The following is a 21,234-nucleotide window of genomic DNA, read 5'->3' as shown; positions in this document are numbered from 1 at the left end:
GAATGAAATCTTGCTGCCTGTAGAAAGGACTGGACTACAACAAGGTTGTGGCACCTCCAGTGTCCTGGGTCTCGTTGTGCTAGGTCATGTCCTTACTCTCCCTGCTGCAGTGTGGTTTCGTTTACTACTGGGAGCAACAGGAGGCAACATCTGCTTGGAGAGGGAGAGGAGCTGGGAGCGCTTCATCTGTAGGCAGTGTCTAGTTCCGAGGATCACAGGGGAAGGAGAGAAGAGATTGAATTGTCTGACACTTACGTAGTCTGCAGAGCATAGTTACCAAAAAGTGTTAATCCTTAATAGCTTGGTAAGGAACGTGGTGCATTAATTCAGTCCAAAAGGCAGGAAGCTTGTTTGCAAAGGATATAACCTTGACTTTGTGGGTGTGCGTGCAGAGCAATGTAGGGAACCCGTAGCTTTGTGTAGGCAAACAGGCCCTGCTTTGTAGAAGGGAGAACAATTCATAGACTTAAAAATGTTTTGCACAATCTGTGGCTATAAATGTCAAATGTGTTCAGTGTCAGGCTGGGGTAAAATGTGAGTGCAGGACCATGACTATCTTTGTTCGCGTTTTTTATGTCAAGTTTACCAAACTCTGAATATATAGGGTTTCTCATTGTTTCTAGTGAAATCACTTGTAATGCTTCACTTTAAATGACCAAAACTTTAAATGACTGAACTCCTTCCCAGGAGCTTTGGCAGGAGGGGAGGACGGGAGCTGGGATGCAGCTGCAGTACCAGCTTCTGCCTCCTGACATGAGAGGGGAAATAAATTGCAATAGCTTCCTGAAAGCAAGGGGCTTGTTTCACTGAATCTTCAGAGACTTCTGTAGCACTCCATGGAAGGGGCTGCAGCTCCCTTGCTGCATTGCCTCTGAGCTAGGTAATCAGCACCGAGCAGCATCAGCGTGGATCTGTCTTTAGACCTCTCTCAATTTCTTGCTTGTTTCTTTGTAATAAATACAAGAATGTACATCTTTAAAGTGCTTTAAGTGCAATTTCTTTTTCTCAAACTTTCATACTTCAGTGTGCTGTGTATTTATTTATGGGTACTGTTTTGCTTTTGTGGTTAATGTGTCTGTGTCTCATCTTCATCATGCGCCCTGGTTCAAGCAAGAATAATCCAAGCTTTGAAAATATTTGCTTGTCTTGAAAACCTTTCTACGGTTCAACACTATGCTGTATTATTAGGAAGGTTGCACACACAAAAATAAACCTGCCTTCCCTCCCTGTTACACTAGGGAGATAGGGGTACCCAAACCGCTCCTCCCTTGGGAGTTGTCACTACTGCCACCACTGCTTTGGAGAGAGAGGAAGGGCAGAGAAACGTGAATGAGTTCTCAGGACCTGAATTTTCCATTCACCTCTGACACAAGTGGCAGCACAAAACACTCAGCAATCCCCTACCAGCACCCCTTAAACAAACCCAGCGACCAAGATGCGGCGTCTTCACTCCGAACCTGCTGCCCTTGGGGTTGGGGATCCAGCGTACCTCCTGACACCAGGATCACATCTGGGCTCTTATTTCCTCCACCTTAAATTAGTATAACCAATCTCTCATCATGGCTATGTATGAAGCTGCTATTCATGCTACGCTTACCTAATTAAGCACCTCTGTTATTTAGAGTTTTACGTTCATTTTTTTAGCGGTTCAGCGAGGCGTGGGTGGTTGGGGTCTCCCAATGTGATTGAAGAAGGCGATGGTGGGGAGAAGCTGCCAGGTACTAAACGGCACTAAGTGTCCCCAAGCGCCTGCGGGGGATTTAGCGGGCAAGGCGGCAGGCAGTGCCTGAACTCCAGGAGCTCAGATGGAGCTGCTGCTCCGGGGCACTCAAAGGACACCACTCGGCAGTGAGGTGCAAAGAGGGGTTTTTGGGGGACTGATTTCGTACCCGTTCTACTGCTGTGCAGAACTGAGACATCCGTGAGGTGTTTTGTGGGGGAGGCGTTTTGCGTGTGCTCCTGAAGACTTTTATATAACGCTCTTCAGGACGCTTTGAAATAATTTGAGCTATTCCTGTGGCTGACGAGTATATTTTTTTAAGATGTCTAAAAATGCATCTTTCGGTACGTTAAAGCCAAAAGAACTGAATTCTTGTTCTCTCTTTCATTGATCAGATGTTCTTTTGTTGAATCATACATATATATATATATGTATATATTTATGAAGGATGAGTATTAAAAACGGGAGAAAAAAGTTGAATTCATCTCACCTTTAATTACCTTTAATTTTTTTCTTGTGTTACCTATTTGTTACGAGACCTAAATTTTCTGTGGCTGGCGATTCTGATCCTGGCTTTAGTTTTAACACATTCTTGCAGCACCCAGGTGCGTGGATGTGACAGATCCTACGAGGGGCTCCACAGGCAGCCGTCAGCGCTCACAACACGAAGGCAATTTAATCCCAATTAAATCCACCTCTGTCGTGGGCTTCAGAAACTCCAAGATGGAAACAGTGAGCCTCGACTTGCTGTCTGACAGAAGCGCATGGCATCCAGGCTTTATCTCAGGCAAACTCTCAGGGCAAATATACGAGAAGTGCAGCGAGAAGAACGGGACCCGGATTTTGTGAGTTGCAAGAGGAACGTACATGTAATAAAATGTGCGTACCTTGCCCGTGCCGCATCTGAAATTTTGCTGTTTTCTTTGGATCGCAATTCAGAGAATGCCCCTTGTTTGTTCTAAAATAAAACAACTTTCAAATTACATCTTGGTGCTGAAATACTGGCTTACACAGTAACGTCTAATAAATTCTCTGAACTTGTTCAGAAATAACATTTATTATAATGGGGGGACAAAAACTCTGGGGAAAGCTTCTTAAACTGATGTATGCAGCAGGGATGATTAAAAATTCAATATACAGCATTTGTTAAATTCAAATGAGCCCCTTGAAAGAATAGTGTGAAGCTTAGAAAAACCCTAGAATTAGCACAGCATTACATGAAAATCTTACTGAAGAGCGAACTTATTTCCTTTGGATGTGTGTCTTTCAGGGAATAACTCTATTAAAACTGAATTTACACTAAAGTGAAATAGCTTTCATGGTTTTAGTTTGCTTTTTGCTTCTTGATAACATTACCATTACTGTTTCTTTCTAATGTATATTTTAGTGCTCTAGATTTTTCCTGTCTGAAAGAAGTTTTCAGTGTTAAACTAATTTTTCTCAACTATGGCAAAGTTTTAAAATTAATTTTGGTTACTTGGCGGTATTGTTTCCTCTCTTCTCCTTCTGTGCCTGTTGCTGTGGGACGTGAAGCGAGGCGAGGAATTGCTGAGACGAGAGCTCCGGGCAGGCCGAGGAGCGCGGTGCTCGGGAGAGCTCCCACCCCCTGCTGGAAAGGGCAGAAGCGATGAAGTTGGAAGCTTCTGGGTGATCTGCAGTCCTTCAAAACGCAGCTCTGCCTGGCTGCTGTTGCTTCCCAGCTGGAACAACAGGGAGCAAAGTGGGCCCCCCCAGGACACCACCCCCATGGGATTGCTCAGCGGCTTTCCGGAGCAGCCTGGGCTGCTTTGGTGCTGGTGGAAACAACCCCGGGCATCGGCTCCTCTGCTGGTTGTGACCGTCACAGTGCAGCTGTACTGGAAGCCATTTCACCAACTTTTTGTTTAAAGACAACAATTAAGATATAATTTTAACAGGGAGCTGCAGTGCTGCTTTCCTCCTTGACGAGGAAGAGTTTACAACAGGGTGACTTGATGGCTTCGCTGAATTTCTCCTTTGTACATGTTTGTTAAGCCTCAAATTATCTTCAGTATTTGTGTCTTTCCCTATAGCAGCAAATAAATATATTGTAATTTTTGCAGTATTTTTCTAGAATGTCTTAAAAAAATAATAATCTGAAACCACCAGGCAGGACAGCACTTTCTATTGTTGCTGCATGCAGCTCTTTTATTTTAATTTGTCTTTACAGAAATGTGAAGCATCTTCACAATAATTGTACAAAAACATCTCCAGTTGGCTGTCTACAGTGCATCCCAGAAGAACATGTCACAAAATTAGGTCTCAGAGAGGGAAAGAAGTGATTTTTATCTGCCGTGGCTGATAAAAACCCATGCACGAGCTGACCTTGAGAGATGACAGGTCCCTCACTCGGGAAATAAAAACATGTTTATATAGGCTGAAGTAGAAAGGGGGTTAACGGGAGATAAATATATCCTAACATTTGTTTGAATACTTGGTTTTGCTTTAATGCACGATATATGGATTTAGTCCATATTTAGAGGATGAAGCCGTTAGTGGACGTGTAACATGCAACGGGGTCGTTTGCCAGTAAACCTGAAATACCGCACCCACCCGGCTCTCGCCTATTTCTGTGTTCCCAGGGCCTTTTGTGTCCGCGTCGAAGCACAAATATTTCCTTTAGAAAGCTACATTTTCCTAAGTTTATTCCCTAACACTGGGAGCAATAGCAGGGCATTTCCTCTCCCACAGAAGCTGCAGGAGGGCCGAGCTGCACGCGCTCTGGGGTGCCCGCGCTGCTCCAGGGACCCCGGGTGGCCCCAGGATTTAGGATTGCTTTCTGACACCCCAGGTGGGGGTAAAGCCCACAGCACCTGCTCTGCGTTTGGTTATCGTTTCCAGCTGGCCTTTATCCAAAACTGTGCCACCTGTGACAACCTGCAGGGACTGGGCTGGCTGTTCCCGCGCTGATCCCTCGGCACGTGGTCATGAATAGTTAAGCCATCTTTTTTGCTAGGTAAACTGGAAAAAAAAATGAGAATAACCACCTGATTTTTTTTAATATATATATATATATATATATATATATATATATATTTGTATTGTGGTGAGTTATGGCTTAGCCACTGGGTTTAAGCAAAACTGGCATGCCATCACACCGTGCACCCTACCTCCTGCTTCTTGCTGCTTCGGCAGCACCCGCCGCACACCAGAGCACGCAAACCCCACTGAAGAGTGCGACTTCGTCAGCGCTTGCCCCTCTACGACAGCCCTTTTATAAGCAGAAACAACTCTTTTTGATGCATCAGTGTTTCCAGGACCGTTACAAAAATAAATATTCTTGTTTTTACATTAGTATTGTAACCGAGTCTAAAGAATTAGAAAAAAATTAAACATTTGTTCTTAGACTTGCATTGACCACAGGTAAGTATCTACAGGATTTTATTTTTTTTTTAAACATCCCATTAGAATGTCAGCTATAAATTTACACCATAGAAATAACGTATGCAAAATGAGTAGGATTTATACACGCAGCTTTTTCTCTTTAAATACACGTATTTATACATTAAACAGAAGCATTGGTGGCACGCAGGCACAGCGAGGGCGGCTGTCTCGGCACGCTCACGAAGCCCCTGCAGCCTCCCCCACCGTGCTAGGAGGGTTTAAGGAGGTTTGACGTGGCTGAACCTGGGGCCGTGGGGCTGTGGGTGCCCCACATAGCTCCGCTGAGCCGACCGGGGGCGTTTGGCCCCGCGCACACCGCAGCCGGACACAGGACGGGCCCTTCGAGGGGGTCGGCACGTGGAGCATCGCATCACCCACGCCGAGTTTTGGTTCCGTAGCTCTGCTTTGCTCTGCTGTCCCCAGGGGCTAAGCAGGGCTGGAAACTCTTGGGGCTCTTCCCCAGGCTCACCCAACCGCACCGCTTCTGGCGGTGGCAGAGCGTCGCGAGGCTCACGTGGCGCAGCCCCCTCCTCGCGCTTCTGTCCCCCCCCAGCTGCTCTCGCCGTTCTGCCTGCAAAAACCTTTTTCAGATTTTTGGCATGACAAGGTACAAACGGAAATAAATAAAACGTGTGTCTGCCAGAGCCAACAAGATAAAAAAAAATAGTTAAAAACAAACGAACAAATAAAAAAAAAAGTAAAAAGCATCGGAAATGGTTCTGTTTGTGCCCATGTCTAAGCGCAGGGGAAGGGGCAGGGCTGCCTGGCTGCAGGTCGTGCAGGGCCTCGTGGCCAGCAAACCGGCAAAAATTAGGATTACAACAAGACCAAGCCCAGAGCCCGTCCAACCATCAGCATGCAGAAGCCCTACTGACTACCAGCTGGCCTTTTTTTTTTTTTTTTTTCCTCCTCCCAAAGGCCTCTAACAGCTTCCACAGGGCTGGAATTTTCCTCCTTTTTCAGGTGCCACAAAGGTCTGGCCTGGCTCAACCCACTTTGCGAGGTGCCGCAGTTTTTAACAGGTTTTTTTTTGTAAACAGCTTTTATTGTGTGTCATGGAGAAGGACTGGCAGATGGTAACGGCAAAAGCCCACCCGCCTGGCAGCGACTGGGATGCTGCCGGGATGGCACGGCCACATTGTGCTTTACAGGCTTCTCATCCAAAAAAAAAAAAAATAAAAAAAAAAAAAAATCACATTTAAGTTTTAACATATGAATGTAAAAGTATATAAAGTTACCAGCTCGGTTATTTACTTGGCAGTCAAAGAAAACCTTTACACGTCGACATTGTAAAGTGTGCAAAAATAGATGGAAAATACATCTCGTGTTCTGCTGCAGAGGTCTGTGCCGCTCAGCCGGGGCGGGCGGGCAGCAGCGCGGTGCCGCGGCGAGGCCGGGCCATGCGTCCACGCACCGCCACCGCGGGCAGGAGCCGCTGGCATGCGGGGTCTGGGTACAAACAGCACTGCGAGGACCTGGGAAGTGGGGGGGGCGAGGGGAAGGGGCAGCATGACACATCCCTGCCCTCGGTGCCTTTGGTGCTGAGCCCCAGGAGCAGTGGCCGGTGCCAGCATCGCGCGCCCTGCCAAGAGCCACCGCGACACCCGGCGTGGCAGCCGCTGCAGCCAGGGTTTGGCTACGCCTGGGCACGTGCGACAAGGCCCATGGCAGACGTCTGGCACGGCTTTGGGTCCGTTTTTGTCTTTTTGGTGTGGTTTGGTTTCTGGAGATGCCGCCAGGGCGCTGCAGGGGGCTGCAACGACCTGCCCCGTCCTCCCCAGCGCCTCCGCGCAGCTCCCGGCAGCACCCAGCAAGCCGACAGGGGGAACGCTGGGGTGAAAGAGCCACATTTTGGGTATCCCTCAGGGATGTCTGGCAAAAGAGGAGCAGGGTGAGCACAGGGTGGCTTCTCTTGTATCAGCGGTGCCCCAAAAATTGTGAACGACCTGCATCCTCCTGCTGAGCAGCCTCAGTTGTGGTTTCAGACACATCCCACCAGCACCAGCGAAGACGTTCTCACTAGTTGCGGTATTCATAGAAAATGTTAAAAACACCCACGCGGGTGACTGCCAGCTGGCCGTCTGTCCCGTCCCTCCGGGGCGTTTCTCAGCCAGGCTGGGCATCGCCCGGCTCCAGCGCGGGGCAGCAGCCTTCCTTCCTTCGTTCCTTCTTTCCTTCCCTTCCTTTCCCTTCGCCCCCGGGCCCCGGGGCTGTGCTCAGAGCTGGGTCTCGTCCCGCGTCTCGGGGTTGCAGGGGCCCAGCTTGTTGCTGCAGCTGCTCTTGCGGCTGTGCCCGTCGTTGGCCACGTGCGCCAGCGGGTCCGAGCGGATCAGGTACCTGCGAGGCAGAAACCGGGCACGCTGCAGGGCTGCACCTCAGCCCCGTGCGTGGAGACCCCCCCCCCAATTTGGGGGTTGGACTGGGGGTTAGTGGGTGGCACCTACACGATGTCGTTGAGCTCCAGCCGCGTGTCCGGGGGAGGATTGATCAGCACGTAGGACAAGGTGTTCTGGTGGTCGTTCATCTCGTCTGCCAGGGGAGGGAAGGGGATGGTGAGGGCGAGCGGGGCCGGCACCATGCCCTAGTGGCCGTGCCAACGGGCGCCCCGATGGATGCCCCAGCGGACATCCCAATGGACACCCCAGAGGACAACCTGACAGCCCCGGCTCCCACAGCCCCCTGCAGCATCCCCAGCCCAGCGGGGTCACAGCCGGTCCCCACGACAGCACGTGGGTCCCTTTGCGGGGCCGTGCCACTGCGCCCGGCGAGCACCAGGAACACTGACACCACCTCCTCCCGTGCCCCGCAGCCACTCCCCAGCCAGGGGACTCGCAGACTCTTCGCTTAAAAATCCCCCCCAAAAGGAATAAGTAAAGGTGTCTTACCTTGTTTTAGTGCAAAAGAAGGAAAGACGTTAGTTTTGCCGCGTTAAGTACAGCGCAACGCCTCCAAGCACCTGCTCAGGGCACCTCCCCCCCCCCCCCCACCCGCCCCAGGGCCGCGACAATGGTTTGCCACCTCCTTCCCTCGCCGCACTGCTGAATTTATCACCCTCCAGCAAGAGCGCTACGCTCAGCCATCGCTCCCTGCTCCTGCCCGGGGGACACCGCTGCCGTGGCGCCTCCCAGCCACCGATGCCCTTTGGGGACGGCCCTAAGGCACGGAGCCGCCGCGACGCCTGCCCGAGCACGCGGGGCCCTTCGCTACCAAACAAGATCATGGGGGGGGGGGGGGAGCAGGCACCAGGGAGGGGCAGGGGACACAAGTAGCAGCGGGAGCACAGCGAGGGCGTGCGATGGACAGGACGAAGGGGATGGTGGGGGACAGACGGGTGCGGGGGTGGCGGGATGAGCGCGGCGGGACACGGGCTCGCTGCAAGGCTGCTCACCGGGACGCCGGCACGGGTGGCTCTGCGTGACCCCCCCCCACCGAGCAGCACTGGGGGGGGGCAGTGGGACACATCGAGCTCCATGGGGCGCGTGCTCGGTGGTGCACGGTGGGCGAGGAGCAGCTTGGGTCCAGGCTGCAACCTCCGGCACAGGGCGGGCAGGGGGATGTGGGAAGGGTCTGTGCATGGACCCCCTCCCTGCCCCCCTTCCTGCTTTTTGCTGCTCATCCCCTCCCCAGGGGCCACCTTTGCTGCTCTCATCGGTCCCACCACCGCTGAGAGCCCTCGGCCGTCCCAGTGCCCAGCCTTACAGCGAGGCAGGGACGGGGAATGGCGACGCTGGGGGCGCACACAGAGCGCGGGACCCGCGGGGTGCGCCGTGACGGGGGTCCCCAGGGCACCGCAGGTTCTCCTGCGCCATGGAAGCACCTATTCCTTCCCCCCCCCCCCCCATGCAGCGCTGCCAAACCCACCATGTATATTGCCACAGTGTCCCTTGCACCCAGGCAGGGCTCGGCCCATTGGCACCCTCAGGTAGGTTTTTTTTTGGGGGGGGTGGGGGGGATCTGCAGCTCCTGCTCCCACGCTAGCGATGCGCCCGCTGCAGACGGGTGCTGGTGGGGGTGGCTCCCGGTGGGCTCCCGGTGCCAGGACCCCGCAGCGCGGCTCACGGAGCCAAAACGCTGCCGAGGGAGGGGGGGGGAAAAGCAGCGAGGTCTGAGCTCCGCAGAGCAGCTGGCAATATACCGAGTTGGAGCGGGGCTTCCATGAGCCACGGCTGGGCTGGTTCTCTGGTGATGGACGCGGTTGATAGGAAAATGCCAACTTTTCACCTTAAGCATGGGCTAGCGAAGCCTAAAATATGGATCGGTTGGGCTGTGGCTGACCTCTAGGCTCTCCCGAGCCCCACCGCAAGAAGCCGTGTGCCGAGCACGAGACCCGAGCGCCGAGCCGCCCACGGCAGGGCTGGGCCCACACGGCTGCCCCGCGACCCTTCCCTCCCAGCCCCGAGCTGGGCCTGGGGGGACTGCTGGGACCTGCGGGCTGCCAAACACGGTGTTCTCCCAAACACAAACCTGGGATGAAGCAGGGCTTTCCAAACCCTACAGAGCCATGGAGCTCACAGCGAGATGCAGGCAGCACGGAGGCGAGCGGCCGCACTCTGCCGTCCCGCTCCATCCCCAGCGCACGTGGCGCTGGTTTGCCCACCAGGAGCCCAAAATCCCCTCCTAGAAATGCCTCTGGCTTTACAGATCAACGCCAACTTGCAGAGCAATGCAAGGAGGTGGCTGTTAATGACAGCTGCGGGCTGTGACTTCCTTGCATGAATTCGGCTAGGGAAGTTGTGCTCTTTGTCTCCTGACTCCACAGAGCCTTGCGTCTGCCCCGCAGCTGCAGGACGGTCTTTGGTTTTCCACCTCCACCCAACAGATGAGTGTGTGAAAGGCTCGAATATCTAAGGTGAAAAACGGCAAGGGTGTGGATTGGGCTTAGCTGGCATGATCTTGTTGGACGCTGTACGCCGTGAGTCACGCGTGACTCCCAGGGAAAGAGCATTACCTTGCAAATATCCCAGGTTTACCCGATTCATCACATCACTGGCTGTTAAATTTGCTACATCCTCTACAGAACATACAGGGAAAGGCACAGACATAAACAGAGAGAGAGAGAGAGGTCAGCAAGCCATGATTCGGCAAATATTAGAGACGAGCTCCTGCACTTCAGCAATTAAATGAGCAAAAGACCAAGGCAGGGGAGAGCAGGCACAGCAAGGTGTTCTTCCAAAAACGCCACGGTGTCCAGGCTGGCAGGCGACACGCCGTGTCCCTGCGCTGTCCCGGGGTGGCCGGGGAGCTTTCCATCCCCACCGACGGCCCTTCCCTGCCGTGCTCTCTGCGGGGCCGGGGGTGCTGGAGCTGCGTGGAGCTGCCCGCCTGCAGCAGCGTTCCGGGCAGCGAGTGCCATCAGCCGCGCTGCAGGCCCTGAAGCAGAGCCGAAGGGAGCTGGGAGGCTCCCGGGATGAGCCGCAGGAGCTCCGGGGACCACTTAGGGACACAGAGAGGCGAACGCTACGCTGCGAGCTGCACGCGGCCCTGTCCCCACTGCTCCCGCACACCCCGTGTCCAGCAGCCCTGGGGTGGGGAGGCGCCCAGCGCTCAGCACCCAGTGCCCAGCACCCAGTGCCCAGCACCCAGCGCTGCAGAGCCCCACAGTCATTCACTTCGCCTGCGGGCTGCAAGGATCAGCCAGCGGCGGGCAGCAAAACCCCGGGGGGGGCCCCGGGTCGGCGCCGTGCGCGGGGGCCTGGCCGTGGCGATGGAAGCTCGTCCAGCATGGAGCAGACAGGCAGCAGCACAGGATGGCTCGAAGGAAAGAGAGGACGAAACGAACCAAGAAAGCCGCGGGGTGAGGGCTTCGTCGGGACCGGGGGCCGGGGACCCGCCCGGGGAGGCAGACAGGCTCCAGCAGCGGCGCTGGGCGGCAGACCCCACGAGGAAGGCGGCTGCACAGAGGGACCCTGCGCGCTGACGACACCACGAAGCCGCACGCACAGCGACACACACTGCGGTCACACGCAATGAAGCAAAGCCCTCGGCCCTGCCGCTACCGAAACCTCCTCTGCAGACGCTTGGTGAAGGGTGAGGAGCCAACACCGACACCGGGGCCTTGCACCAGCCCACCGGGGGTCACTTCTCCCTGTGGCGCTACGGGGCGGGACTCTCGGGTTTTGCTGATTTAAGGGCAGTGGGTTTGGTGTCTCCTTAACGCCATTCCTGCCGGGCCAAACGCTGAGCCAACCTGGGCTCTGTGTTACAGGCTGCCCAGCGCCCCCCCATCCATCCGCAGGCTCAGATCCCCACCGGGGCTGTCCTGGGAATGGTGGTCACTGCCCGGAGCAGCGCAGGGCGTGCAGGAGGAGGGCTGGCAGCTGACGAGAAGTGCGCCCACCCCAAGGGACAGGACTGCAAATGGAGACGGGCCCCGGCATCATCCATGGGGCTCGGGCACGCTGGAGTTACCTGCGGAGCCCACGGGGCGCGTTGCTGCAGGGAAGCGCGACCGAGCGGCACTTACCGTACCCGGTGGTGGGCAGGCCCAGGTGCTTCATGCGGTTTTTGACGAGCTCCGACAGCTCCTGCCTCTCCGAGCGCCGGTACAGGCTGAGCCGCTGCTGGCTGATCCACTCGGCCGTCTTGCTGGAGTGCTTGTTGCCCTTCCTGCTCAGCCGGCGCGCCCACTGCATGCTCTTGCGCCGCAGCAGCGGGTGCTCGGACTGGTCGCTGGAGCACGAGTTCCTGTGGTGGCTCGTCTTGATGCCCCAGTGCTCCTTCACGTCCTTCGTGTCCTCGCAGTCCTCAACATTGATGGAGATCTGTGACTGGAAGCCCGGCAGGTGACGGGGGGAGCAGGGTGGCGGAGCACCCAGGGGCACGTGCGGGGGCTTCTGCCTCCCGGCCCACCCCGCACCACGGGACCCGTCCTCGGGACGGAGCCTGCCTCGGGAACGGCTGCTTCTTAGCACCCTGGCCATGCAAGAAGAGCCAGTCCTGTCTCTTGACAGGGTAGGACGTCTCCGGTGGGCTGGGATCCCACCTCCATGCTCCTCCAGCACATCATCTCGGTGCTGCTAAAGCTGCATGGGCAGCAGGCGTGGGGTAAGCACTCCAGAACACCATCGGCCATGGGGCATAATGGGTGCCTGCTAGCTAATCTCCACTAGCACAATTCTCTCTTGGCTGCCCAAGTGGCAGAATTGCCCTCGTCTTCCTCTCCGACATCTTGCAGCAGATGCGCTGCCACATCTGACACAGAAAGCCCCGCTGGTAAGCACTAATTTTCGAATAAAGTGGATTAAAGCACCTCTAAGAACGAACAGGATCGTATGTAATTAAATGTCAGCATCCAGCTCCCTGCAGCTGCTTCTACAAAGCTCAAAACCAAAGGTATTCACAGTGGGGCCAGGCTCGCTCCTGCTCCCTGTGCTGTGTAATTACACCTCCCGGCTGCCGGGGCCGTGCCGGAGCCGCAGGAGGGGCTCAAGGCGAGGGGAGGGCTCCAGGTGCACACAAACCAGCCCCAACATCGCCCACGGAGCAGCGCCCGTGCTGCGGGGGGGCCTGGCAGAGGAGCTGATAATCCCAAGGGAATTCCCCACCACCGACCTAGCGCCCAAAGACTGGGAGCAAATGGTACTCACCTGCGCTCTGATGTCGTGGGGCTGCAATTGGGGAAAAAAGAGGGGAAAGACGGGTCAGCACAGGAAATGGGCATCCCCAGTGTGCAGCATCCCCTGGCCCCTGGGAATTTAATGACATGATGTGCTGGATTGCTGATAAAGGCCACCCCTGCTCGCCTGCAGGCACCTCTTTGAGATGCTTCTCTTTTAGATAGGAGCATTTGCACCGAGCTGGCCCCAGGAGCCAGAAAACGCCCCCAAGTTGTGGATGGGGCCAGGAACACCCCCAGCCCCTTCCTGCACGCGCTGCCCCTTGCCTCGGAGGTGGCGAACATGTGCGACTCCGTGCGGTAGATGCCGATGGGAATCTCCGCGCTGGAGGAGCAGAGCTTCTGGAAGAGGCGGCCGTACGTCCGGATCCACAGGTCGTCCTCCGTGATCTTCATCTGAGCAGCAGAGCACAAACAGCGACCACCGTCAGCGCCTGGGGCTGCGTCTGGGCTTCCCCCAGGCACAGCAGTGCCAGACCCGAAAGGAAGCCCCAAAAAGATCAGGGGCAGCTCCCGTCCGAAAGGAGGACGTACGGCTGTGGGGCTTGGGACGTGGCTCAGAGGTGGACATGGCCGTGTTAGGAGGTGGTTGGACTTGGGGATCTTACGGGTCCATTCCAACCTAAATGATCCTGTGCTTGTATGACTTCGGGGCTCTGGGAGCCCTGAGATTGCCCTCACGCGATGCTGGGAGCGATGAGCTGCCCCGTTCTGCTCCATTTTGCCCCCCACCCCGCTCCCCCAGAAGGGGACCCCCCCATGCCCGCACGCGCAGCCTTGGCGCCTACCGCGCAGAGGTAGCCGGAGCCCGGCGTGGTGTCGAGGCCCAGCAGCAGCCTGGTGATGGTGATCATGTAGTCCTTCACGAACGACTGCGGGGAGACGTTTGGGCAGGAAGGCGGGGAAAAGGTTTGCAGGGGCACTCGCAGGGGGACGCGCTGCCCCCCAGCCGCCGGGCTCCCGCGGCGCTCACCTGGTAGAGCAGCGTGTCCAGCATGCTGATGCTGAAGACCCGGCCGGCCGCGAAGGGCAGGCGGAACATGAAGGCCAGGTTGGAGCCGTTCTCGCGCTCTTTCTGGAAGCAGAAGGGGTCTGGGGAGCGCCCTCGGTGCGATTTTGTTCCCGTCCTCCCAGGGCATTTAGAGAAGCAAAACCCCACGGCCTCCCCCACGCGCAGTGAGAATGGGAGGACACCAGCTGAGTGACTCCGGAGGTGCCAGCAGGGAGGCGGGGAAGCATCCCTCATACTGGGTGAAAGAGGGATTTTCTCCATGGAAACGTGTGAGACATCATCACCGGTTTGTTTTTTTTTGGACACGGGCTGGATGTGGCGCTTTGATGTGCCTCAGTGTGTGGTTTAGGGGCATTTCCCCCTTGCCAGAAGACCTCAGCACAGTCACTGCGCTGCAGTCAGAGCCCAGAGGCCACTGCTCAACATCCCTGCACCCAGCACTGCCTTCCCAGGAAGCGAAGCCTTTCCCTTACCTTTTCTAGCTTGGAAAGGGCTAACGAGTAACTGTCCTTCGCTCTGAACTGCATGAACCTCATGTTGGAGGGGTGGGTCAGCTCCGTGATGATGCTGAGGCTGGGAAAGAGCCTGCGATGGGAAGAGACCTGTGGTCCAGCGGCCGCCTCAGAAGCGAGGGACTGCCCGCACGTACAGCCCGAGGAAAAACCAAACCTCCCCCATGCCCTTCTGAGATCAGAAATAGTGGGAGAGATTTGTGTCTTCCCAGCGCCGCTGTGACCTCTCCCCGCAGCACCTGTACCCCCTGGGCTCGGCCGTGGCTGCCCCCCCCCACCTGAACATGGTCTGGACGTTGACGATCGTCTTGGCATCGGCCATGTAGTCCTCCTCCGCGCTCATCGTGCTCTCCTTGTCCACCACCACCAGGTTGTCGGCGTAGATGATGCCGCACTGCAGCAAGCTGTCCAGGCTGGGCAGTCCCCAAAGAGAAGAGCGCGGGGTCAGCCCTTGGGAAGGACACAGGGAGGCAGCGCGCTGCGACGCGCACCCAGCCGCCTCCTCGCCACCAGCACCCAGCTACCGGCCACAACCCAGCTACCGGTTGCTCCACAACCCGAGAAACCCACGGCGGGGTCGGCTCTGTGGCAGCCGACCCATGGGACGGGAGGGTGAGGGGCTGGGAGCACATCTCCCCCCCCCCAGCATGCAGGTGTCAGGACTGGGTAAATGCAGTGCCTTTAGACAGCAATGCCATTAACAACGGCCACGGGCAGAAACACCTACTTATCGATCGTGCCTTCCATGTAGTAAACCATGGGGAAACAGCAGATGGCTTCCAGAAAGTGGTGCTCTGGCCTGCAGGGAGAGCAACAGAAAGCAAGGGGGTCAGCAGCTGCATGGAGTAAGGGGCCGCGCACAGCACCGCGCACAGCACCGTGCACAGCGGTGTCCCCACCGCCGGCCGAGGGGCACCCTGGCGGTGCCGCTGCCTCCCCTGCCCCACTGCCCGGTCCCCACGCGGTGTGAAATGCCCCAGGTATTACAGGGAAGGGCTCGGTGCAATGGAAAGCATCTGCGGAGAAGTACTTGCTTGTTGTCCAGAAGCAACACAATCGGGTTTAACTCTTTGCGGGACCGGTAGTACGCACGAAGGGGGACAATGAAGTTATACAGTCCGTTGCCAGCGGTCTCTGCCGACACGATGATCAGCTTGTTCTTAAACCCATAGGCCTTGGCGTCTTCGAAGCTGTTGTGCTTGCAGCCCTGCGGGGAGGGGAGGCAGCTCGGGGACCCGTGGCAGCCCCCGGCCATCACCCGCCTCGGCCCCAGCGCTGCCGCTCACCTTGTCCAGCCTCAGGCAGCAGAACGGGGCCTTCTCGGGTAAAAGGTGGCACAGGGTTGGGGAGCTCCCGATGTAGGGGGAGTTCGGTGGGTAGCCTTTCACGTACCTGCAGCAGAGAGAAATTGCAGCACTCAGACACTTGGAAAAACCTTTAGAGTTACAGACCCAGGACTCATACACATCACTGGCAAATGTTTTGCAAAACTCTCCTGCATGAGATAGGAATGTCCAAAAAGACACATACTTAGGAACGATTTTTGTTTTGCAAAGGGTCCTGAGATTGCAAATAGGCAATGTTCCCAGCACAGGCAGAGAACACAGCAGGTAGGAGCAGCAAGCATGGCTCAAGGGAGACAGGACAGTGAACTCCAGGAGAGGAGGGGGACGCTAAGCCATACAAAGAAGCAAAGACCTCCAGGCCCATTTTTAGATTTGGTTTCGGTTAACAGCTCTTAAGAAATCATAATTTGCATTTCTGATTGGACCAGAAGCAGCAATTTTCATTTAAAGATGGGCACAAATTAAAAAGCGTCTGTGCCTCTCTGCAATGAGGGATGGCGCGACCGAACGCGGGCAACTCACTCCACCACCGCCGAGCCCTCCTCGTCCGACTGCGTCATCTCGTCTTCCGACTGGTCGCTGAGCAGGTCGCAGGGCAGCAGGGACGAGGTGTCGGCCAGCTCGAGGACGGGCGCGATGCTGGGCCGGCGGTTGCCCGAGCCGTTCTCCGCCGGCAGCGCCAGCTTGCTGCTGTTGGCGGGGCGGCACTCGGTGTTCTGCAGGTCCATGGCCACTGTACCTGGACGCGGCGGGGAAGGAAGCACAGCGCGCTCTATGAGGAGGGGAAGGAGCTGAGACAGCACAGCATTGAGCCCGTCAGCCCTGGGGGGACCACGCACCCCGCCCACCCAAGACCTTCAAGGTGAACCAGAGAAGCTGGATGCCCCCATGCTCCAGCACCTCCTAAAAACCAGATGTATTTATGGATTATTAATCATGGCCATCAAGGTTTTGGCCTCAGTTGGAAACCCCAGCCAAGGCTGTCATCTGAATCTTCACCAAATAGTTACTTTCAGATGGGTGTGAAAGCCGGGAGCTCCACAGCAAGCCAAGCACGGGGCTGGGTGCCCTCCTCCCCCAGCAGCCGTGGGGCTGGGCCCGCTCGCACTTGGGCAATTTCTCTCTCATTGCACTTTCTGAAAAAGTCCCTCTGCGAACAAGCCACCTAACGAGAACATTGACGAGCGCTGCTCAGCAAAGCGCTCTGTGGCTTGCTGTGGGATAATCACGCAAATTGCTGCTCATGAATATAAATGCATAAATTATTTGCCTGAAGTACAATGTGCTATTGCAGCGCAGCCTCTCCGGACAACCCCACAACTTGGTCTTCCCAGCTGCAGGCTGGGAGCAATGACTCATGGCATTTTTTTATTTGAGAAACTGCACCACTCGCTGCAGAGCAAACCACGCTGCTCATCGGGTTGTGAATCATAAACATGATTTAAGAGGAGGCCAACAGTATTCATTCTTCCAGCCAGGACGTGGGGGATTTCTGCAGACAAATATCCTTAATGGTAATGGGTATCACAAGCTCTAATGGTGATTTTTTTTTGGGGCTTGCTGAGAGCACCCAGGATGCTAGGAGCAGGGACCTGTGTGTATTTTGCTGGTGGGGTGATCTGGGAGGGGGTGGAGAAGGGGGCCCCGTGGACTCACCCATGCTGGCGATGATGCTGTGCACGGGCAGGCGGGAGGGGCCGTCGTAGGTGCCCCTGCCCGCAAAGCCCTTCTTCTTCTGCTTCTCCTCCTGCTTGAAGATGAAGGCAGAGTTCTCCTCCTTGGTGATGTTGATGTAGAAGCAGGTGTCGGACGCGGCCATGATGTGCCGCGGGCCGGGGTTCAGCAGGATGCTCTTGTTCTCCTCCCTCCGGATACCGATCAGGCAGACACCGTACCTGTGATGGGAGCGTGGTGCGGGCATTCAAAGCCAGAGAAAAGCCTCTCCAAGGGCCTCGTCCCTGCAGAAGGGACCTCAAAGCACCCTCCAGCCCCGGTGCTGCTCCCAGCACCTTGTCCCTGACCCCAGCTCTGCCTGCCACCCCCCAGTCCTCACTTCTTGTGCGCGTGGAAGGCGGCGTAGGTGAAGCTTTTCCCCTCGTACTCCATGAAGAACTTGCTGTCGCCCATGCGGATGTGGTAGACCTCATTGCCTGAGCAGCGCCCGTACATCCTCTGCCACTGCTCTGGGGACTCCTGGCCCTCCCTGCAAGCACAGAGCCGCGTGCCGGGACGGGGCCGCAGCCGGCACAGCACCATCCTGCTCTGCGGGAGCACCCAGGGGTGCTGAAGCTGCCACCTGGTCCAACAGCAGGGAGGTGGCGGTGATGAGCTGTCAGCGCTTCCAGGCTGAGGCTGAGCTCATTTAGATCTCTGACTTTAAGTGCCTTTTTATTTAATGAGGGCTCCCAGGGGAGCGGCGGAGGCAGGGCTGAGAGCCAGTGTTGGCAAACAGCTCAGAGCATGGGGCGAGAAGCTCTGGGAAGGATGTTTTGTAACTCTTTGATTTCACTTTAACAAAGCACAGCAAGTCCTGGCTCTGCTAAGGGGCAAGGGGCCCGCGCCAGGGCCCACCTAGCTGCTTCCAGCTGCACTTTATACAAACCCACAAAACAACCTGCAGGCTCCAGCCTTGCGGTTTGTAAATCAAGCTTCCTGCCAGCGGGATCAGCTCGGTACAAACAAGATGTTTTACTCCTGGCCTCCAGCAAGGCAATCTGCACAGGAACAACCAGGCTGTGCGCCCCGGGGCTGCCGCCGAAGGCAGTGCCCCCAGTACCTCCCACCTCTAATCTCTGGCTGGAAGAAGAAGACTCCGGGCTGCGACTCGGGTGGTATTTTGCCAAGACAGGAGCCCCGGGGGTGCAGACACGGCGCTGCCTGTGCCGTGGGTGCCCGGTCCCCCCACCCCACATGGGCAGCACTCACTGGCCTCGGGAGGTGTGCACCAGCAGCGTGATGAGCGTGGAGGTGGCGGGGCAGACGCAGTTGAGCGCCAGCATGGCGTACTTGCACTCCTCCTCGCAGACGACGTGATCTGCAAGGAAGCGGAGGGGCCGTCAGGGCACCGGCCGCCTCTGCTTGCATCACCCGGGGGTCTCGGGGTGCAAACCCAAGCAGCTCACGGTGCCTTGTGCCGTGCTGAGGAGGGCAGAGAGGTGTCGGGGTCTGAAAAGCACACTGTGGTGGTGGAAGGGGACAGGGGAACATGCTGGCCCTGTAGACGGGATGGGGACCCACGGCCCTCCCTCCATACAGGCACCTCCCTCCGCTCCTTTGAACCCCTGGTCTGCAAACCTGCCCCTTGTGGGCTCTGAGGACATGGGGTCCCCCCTGGAAGCATCAGCTGGTCCGAAAAAGCTGTTCCTCCAGCTCATGGAGGACAGCCCCGCAGACTCACCGGCAAACTTCACGTGAAACTTGTTCTCCGGCTTTAAGATCTGAACATAGAGAGGGCAATTTGGAGCAAAATCTTTCACAGCCCAGGCTCTCAGGATGGTCTGGTGGTCCTAACAGAAGTGCAAAGCACGGGCTAGCTCCTGGCAGCTTATTTCCCCCAAAGCTTCCGTGGCTAGGACGAACTACAAAGCAGCTTACCGCCGCCGTGCGGTCCACCTCGTTTCGGCTGCTGAGGATGAAGCAGGCTTCTCCGTTGTCCATCCTGCAAACAGAGAGCAGCGCCCGTGCACCACCCAGCCCGGCCACGCCGGGAGCCTGCAGGCACCACCCGGGGCGCCCGCAGAGATGTCAGCGTGGCCATCGTCACCCAGCCAGTGGCACTGCTGGGGACGCGTGTGGCTGAATTACACAGTGCTTGCAGCCGTCCTGCATCCCCCCGAGGAGTATTTCATGTTTAGGGATTAGTGGGCAGCACAGGCAGCAGCCGAGCATCCCCGGCAGCAGCGTTTCAGCCCCAGCCCAGTACCCCCCCGTGGCTGCCTGCAATCCCCCCGTCCCGCTGCTCACTTGGCTCTCATGAGGTCCTGGTCCTTCAGCGCGGAGCCCTGGAGGTAGATGACCCGCTGCGACCACAGCGGGATCTGCAGGACCCGCCGCACCTGGATATCCATCTCCGTGGGGCACAGTATCACCACGTAGTAGTCCTGAAAGAGAGAGAGGCTCGTGTCACCCTGTGGGCTGGCGTCCCGCACGCCTGAAGACAGAAGTGAGCAGGAGTTTTAAAACTGAATGTATGGAATGAAGGCTGAGCACTGGTAATGAAGTGTAGGTGAGTTTTGCAAAGGAAATGCCAATCTGAAGCAGCTCTGCAGTGCTGGCGCCCCATGGAAACGGAAAGGCGCAGTCATATGCTAGGAGATCACTAATTAAGCGGGGATATTCCAGTCAGGTAAATCCCCCGGGGTTTTGCAGTTACACGTTCTGTTCCTGTGTAAGACTCCATCCACTGGAGACATCCTTACAGAAGTCCACCCAGGCTTCCCCACACATACACAGAGCTGTAAGAGGCCTGCCCACAAAACCAGGGCAGATCAGGCAAAACAAGAGCCGGGCTCAGCCGGTGCGGCCCGGCCATGCCCAGCACCCCTGAAGCCCAGCACGGGCAAAACACAGCAGCAGTGAGCACGGGCACGGGCCCGGCCCTGACCTGCAGGCGCGGGTGGGCGTAGAACTCGTTGAGGAAGTCCATGAGGAGGTCGATCTTGAGGGAGCTGACGCACAGCACAACGTGCTTCTCCGTCTGGGCCCGGTGACGGCTGTAGTTGCCTCCCGACTTCTGCCGCTCCATCCACAGGTAGACGAGCTCCTCGAACTGCAAGCAAAAGCCGAGGGCTGATGTCCGAGCAGCAGGGCGGGGAGGCAGGCCGTGGGGCTTTGCTGCCTCCCAGACACGGTCCGTGGGGTGGCTGATGGCAGCGGGCAGCTGGAGAGCCCTGGGGACGCGGGGAACGTCCCCGTGTCCAGCCCAGGCTCGGTGTCCTGCCTCCCCGGCCCCGGCTCTGACCTGCAGCGGCAGCACGACCAGGGCGACGCAGATCATGATGACGACGAGGAGCTGGGAAGGCCAGATCTTTGGTGTCACGTCTCCGTAGCCCACCGTGGAAAAGGTGACGATGCAGAAGTAGAAGGACTTGAAGAGGGAGAGCTTCTCACCTGCTCTTTCTAAATGCTGGATGCCGCAGGTGCTGCAGGGAGAAAGCACAGGTCCCTCGGGCACCCGCACCAGGCAAACAGCAGGGCTCCCTGCCTGCAGCCTGGCGCTGCCCTTTGCTCTGCGAAGGCAGCAGGGAGCCTTCGAAGGTGACTTCCACTTCTGTCCTCAGGGGAAATTTGCCTGCAATATGCTGCCTGCATCAGAAGTACATTTACAGCACCAATAAAAAGGATTCGGCTCACGGCACGAACAGATTAAGGAGTTAGTTTGACGTGGATGCTCATCAAAACCATGGTGGGAAGCCGAGGTGCCGGGGGACACATTGCGATAAAGCACGGACAGCACTGAGCATCGCAGGGGCCACAGCGGGCAGGAGGTGCCGCAGGCGAGGAGCCCGCTGAGCTCAGAAATTGCATTAGCCGCTCATCTGAGAAGATTGCCTTCGCTGTCAGAGACTCACGAGCCCAAAAGCTTCATTTCCTCTCCTCTCAGCAACTGAATTGATATTATATGCTTC

General features: G+C 56.8%; 1 protein-coding gene across 9 annotated transcripts in view; it reads right to left on the bottom strand.

Annotated features, from left to right (window-relative positions):
* Positions 1–3,859: 3,859 nt before the first annotated feature.
* KCNT1 (potassium sodium-activated channel subfamily T member 1) overlaps positions 3,860–21,234 on the bottom strand; it is a 72,515-nt gene continuing 55,140 nt past the window's right edge. For 3 of the 9 annotated variants that reach the window (XM_080562075.1, XM_080562076.1, XM_080562069.1), the window contains 21 exons: positions 20,211–20,748; positions 19,571–19,707; positions 19,202–19,265; positions 19,005–19,113; positions 18,533–18,641; positions 17,661–17,810; positions 17,264–17,502; positions 16,130–16,346; positions 15,548–15,653; positions 15,296–15,468; positions 14,989–15,060; positions 14,540–14,674; positions 14,223–14,334; positions 13,711–13,812; positions 13,526–13,609; positions 13,005–13,133; positions 12,709–12,729; positions 11,586–11,889; positions 10,071–10,133; positions 7,567–7,651; positions 3,860–7,459 (listed from right to left, as the gene is read on the bottom strand). In XM_080562075.1, coding sequence (XP_080418201.1) covers positions 7,339–7,459; positions 7,567–7,651; positions 10,071–10,133; positions 11,586–11,889; positions 12,709–12,729; positions 13,005–13,133; positions 13,526–13,609; positions 13,711–13,812; positions 14,223–14,334; positions 14,540–14,674; positions 14,989–15,060; positions 15,296–15,468; positions 15,548–15,653; positions 16,130–16,346; positions 17,264–17,502; positions 17,661–17,810; positions 18,533–18,641; positions 19,005–19,113; positions 19,202–19,265; positions 19,571–19,707; positions 20,211–20,748 — 3,070 coding nt within the window. In that variant the 3' untranslated portion in view covers positions 3,860–7,338. The remainder of the gene's footprint in view (positions 7,460–7,566; positions 7,652–10,070; positions 10,134–11,585; positions 11,890–12,708; positions 12,730–13,004; positions 13,134–13,525; positions 13,610–13,710; positions 13,813–14,222; positions 14,335–14,539; positions 14,675–14,988; positions 15,061–15,295; positions 15,469–15,547; positions 15,654–16,129; positions 16,347–17,263; positions 17,503–17,660; positions 17,811–18,532; positions 18,642–19,004; positions 19,114–19,201; positions 19,266–19,570; positions 19,708–20,210; positions 20,749–21,234) is intronic. The other 6 variants (XM_080562077.1, XM_080562074.1, XM_080562071.1 and 3 more) reach the window with 5 other exon arrangements.

This window comes from Anser brachyrhynchus (assembly GCF_964034855.1).
Source record: "Anser brachyrhynchus genome assembly, chromosome: 19".
Taxonomy (NCBI): domain Eukaryota; kingdom Metazoa; phylum Chordata; class Aves; order Anseriformes; family Anatidae; genus Anser; species Anser brachyrhynchus.
The sequence above is the reverse complement of the archived record's forward strand: the minus strand, read 5'-3'. Positions and strand labels throughout refer to the sequence as shown.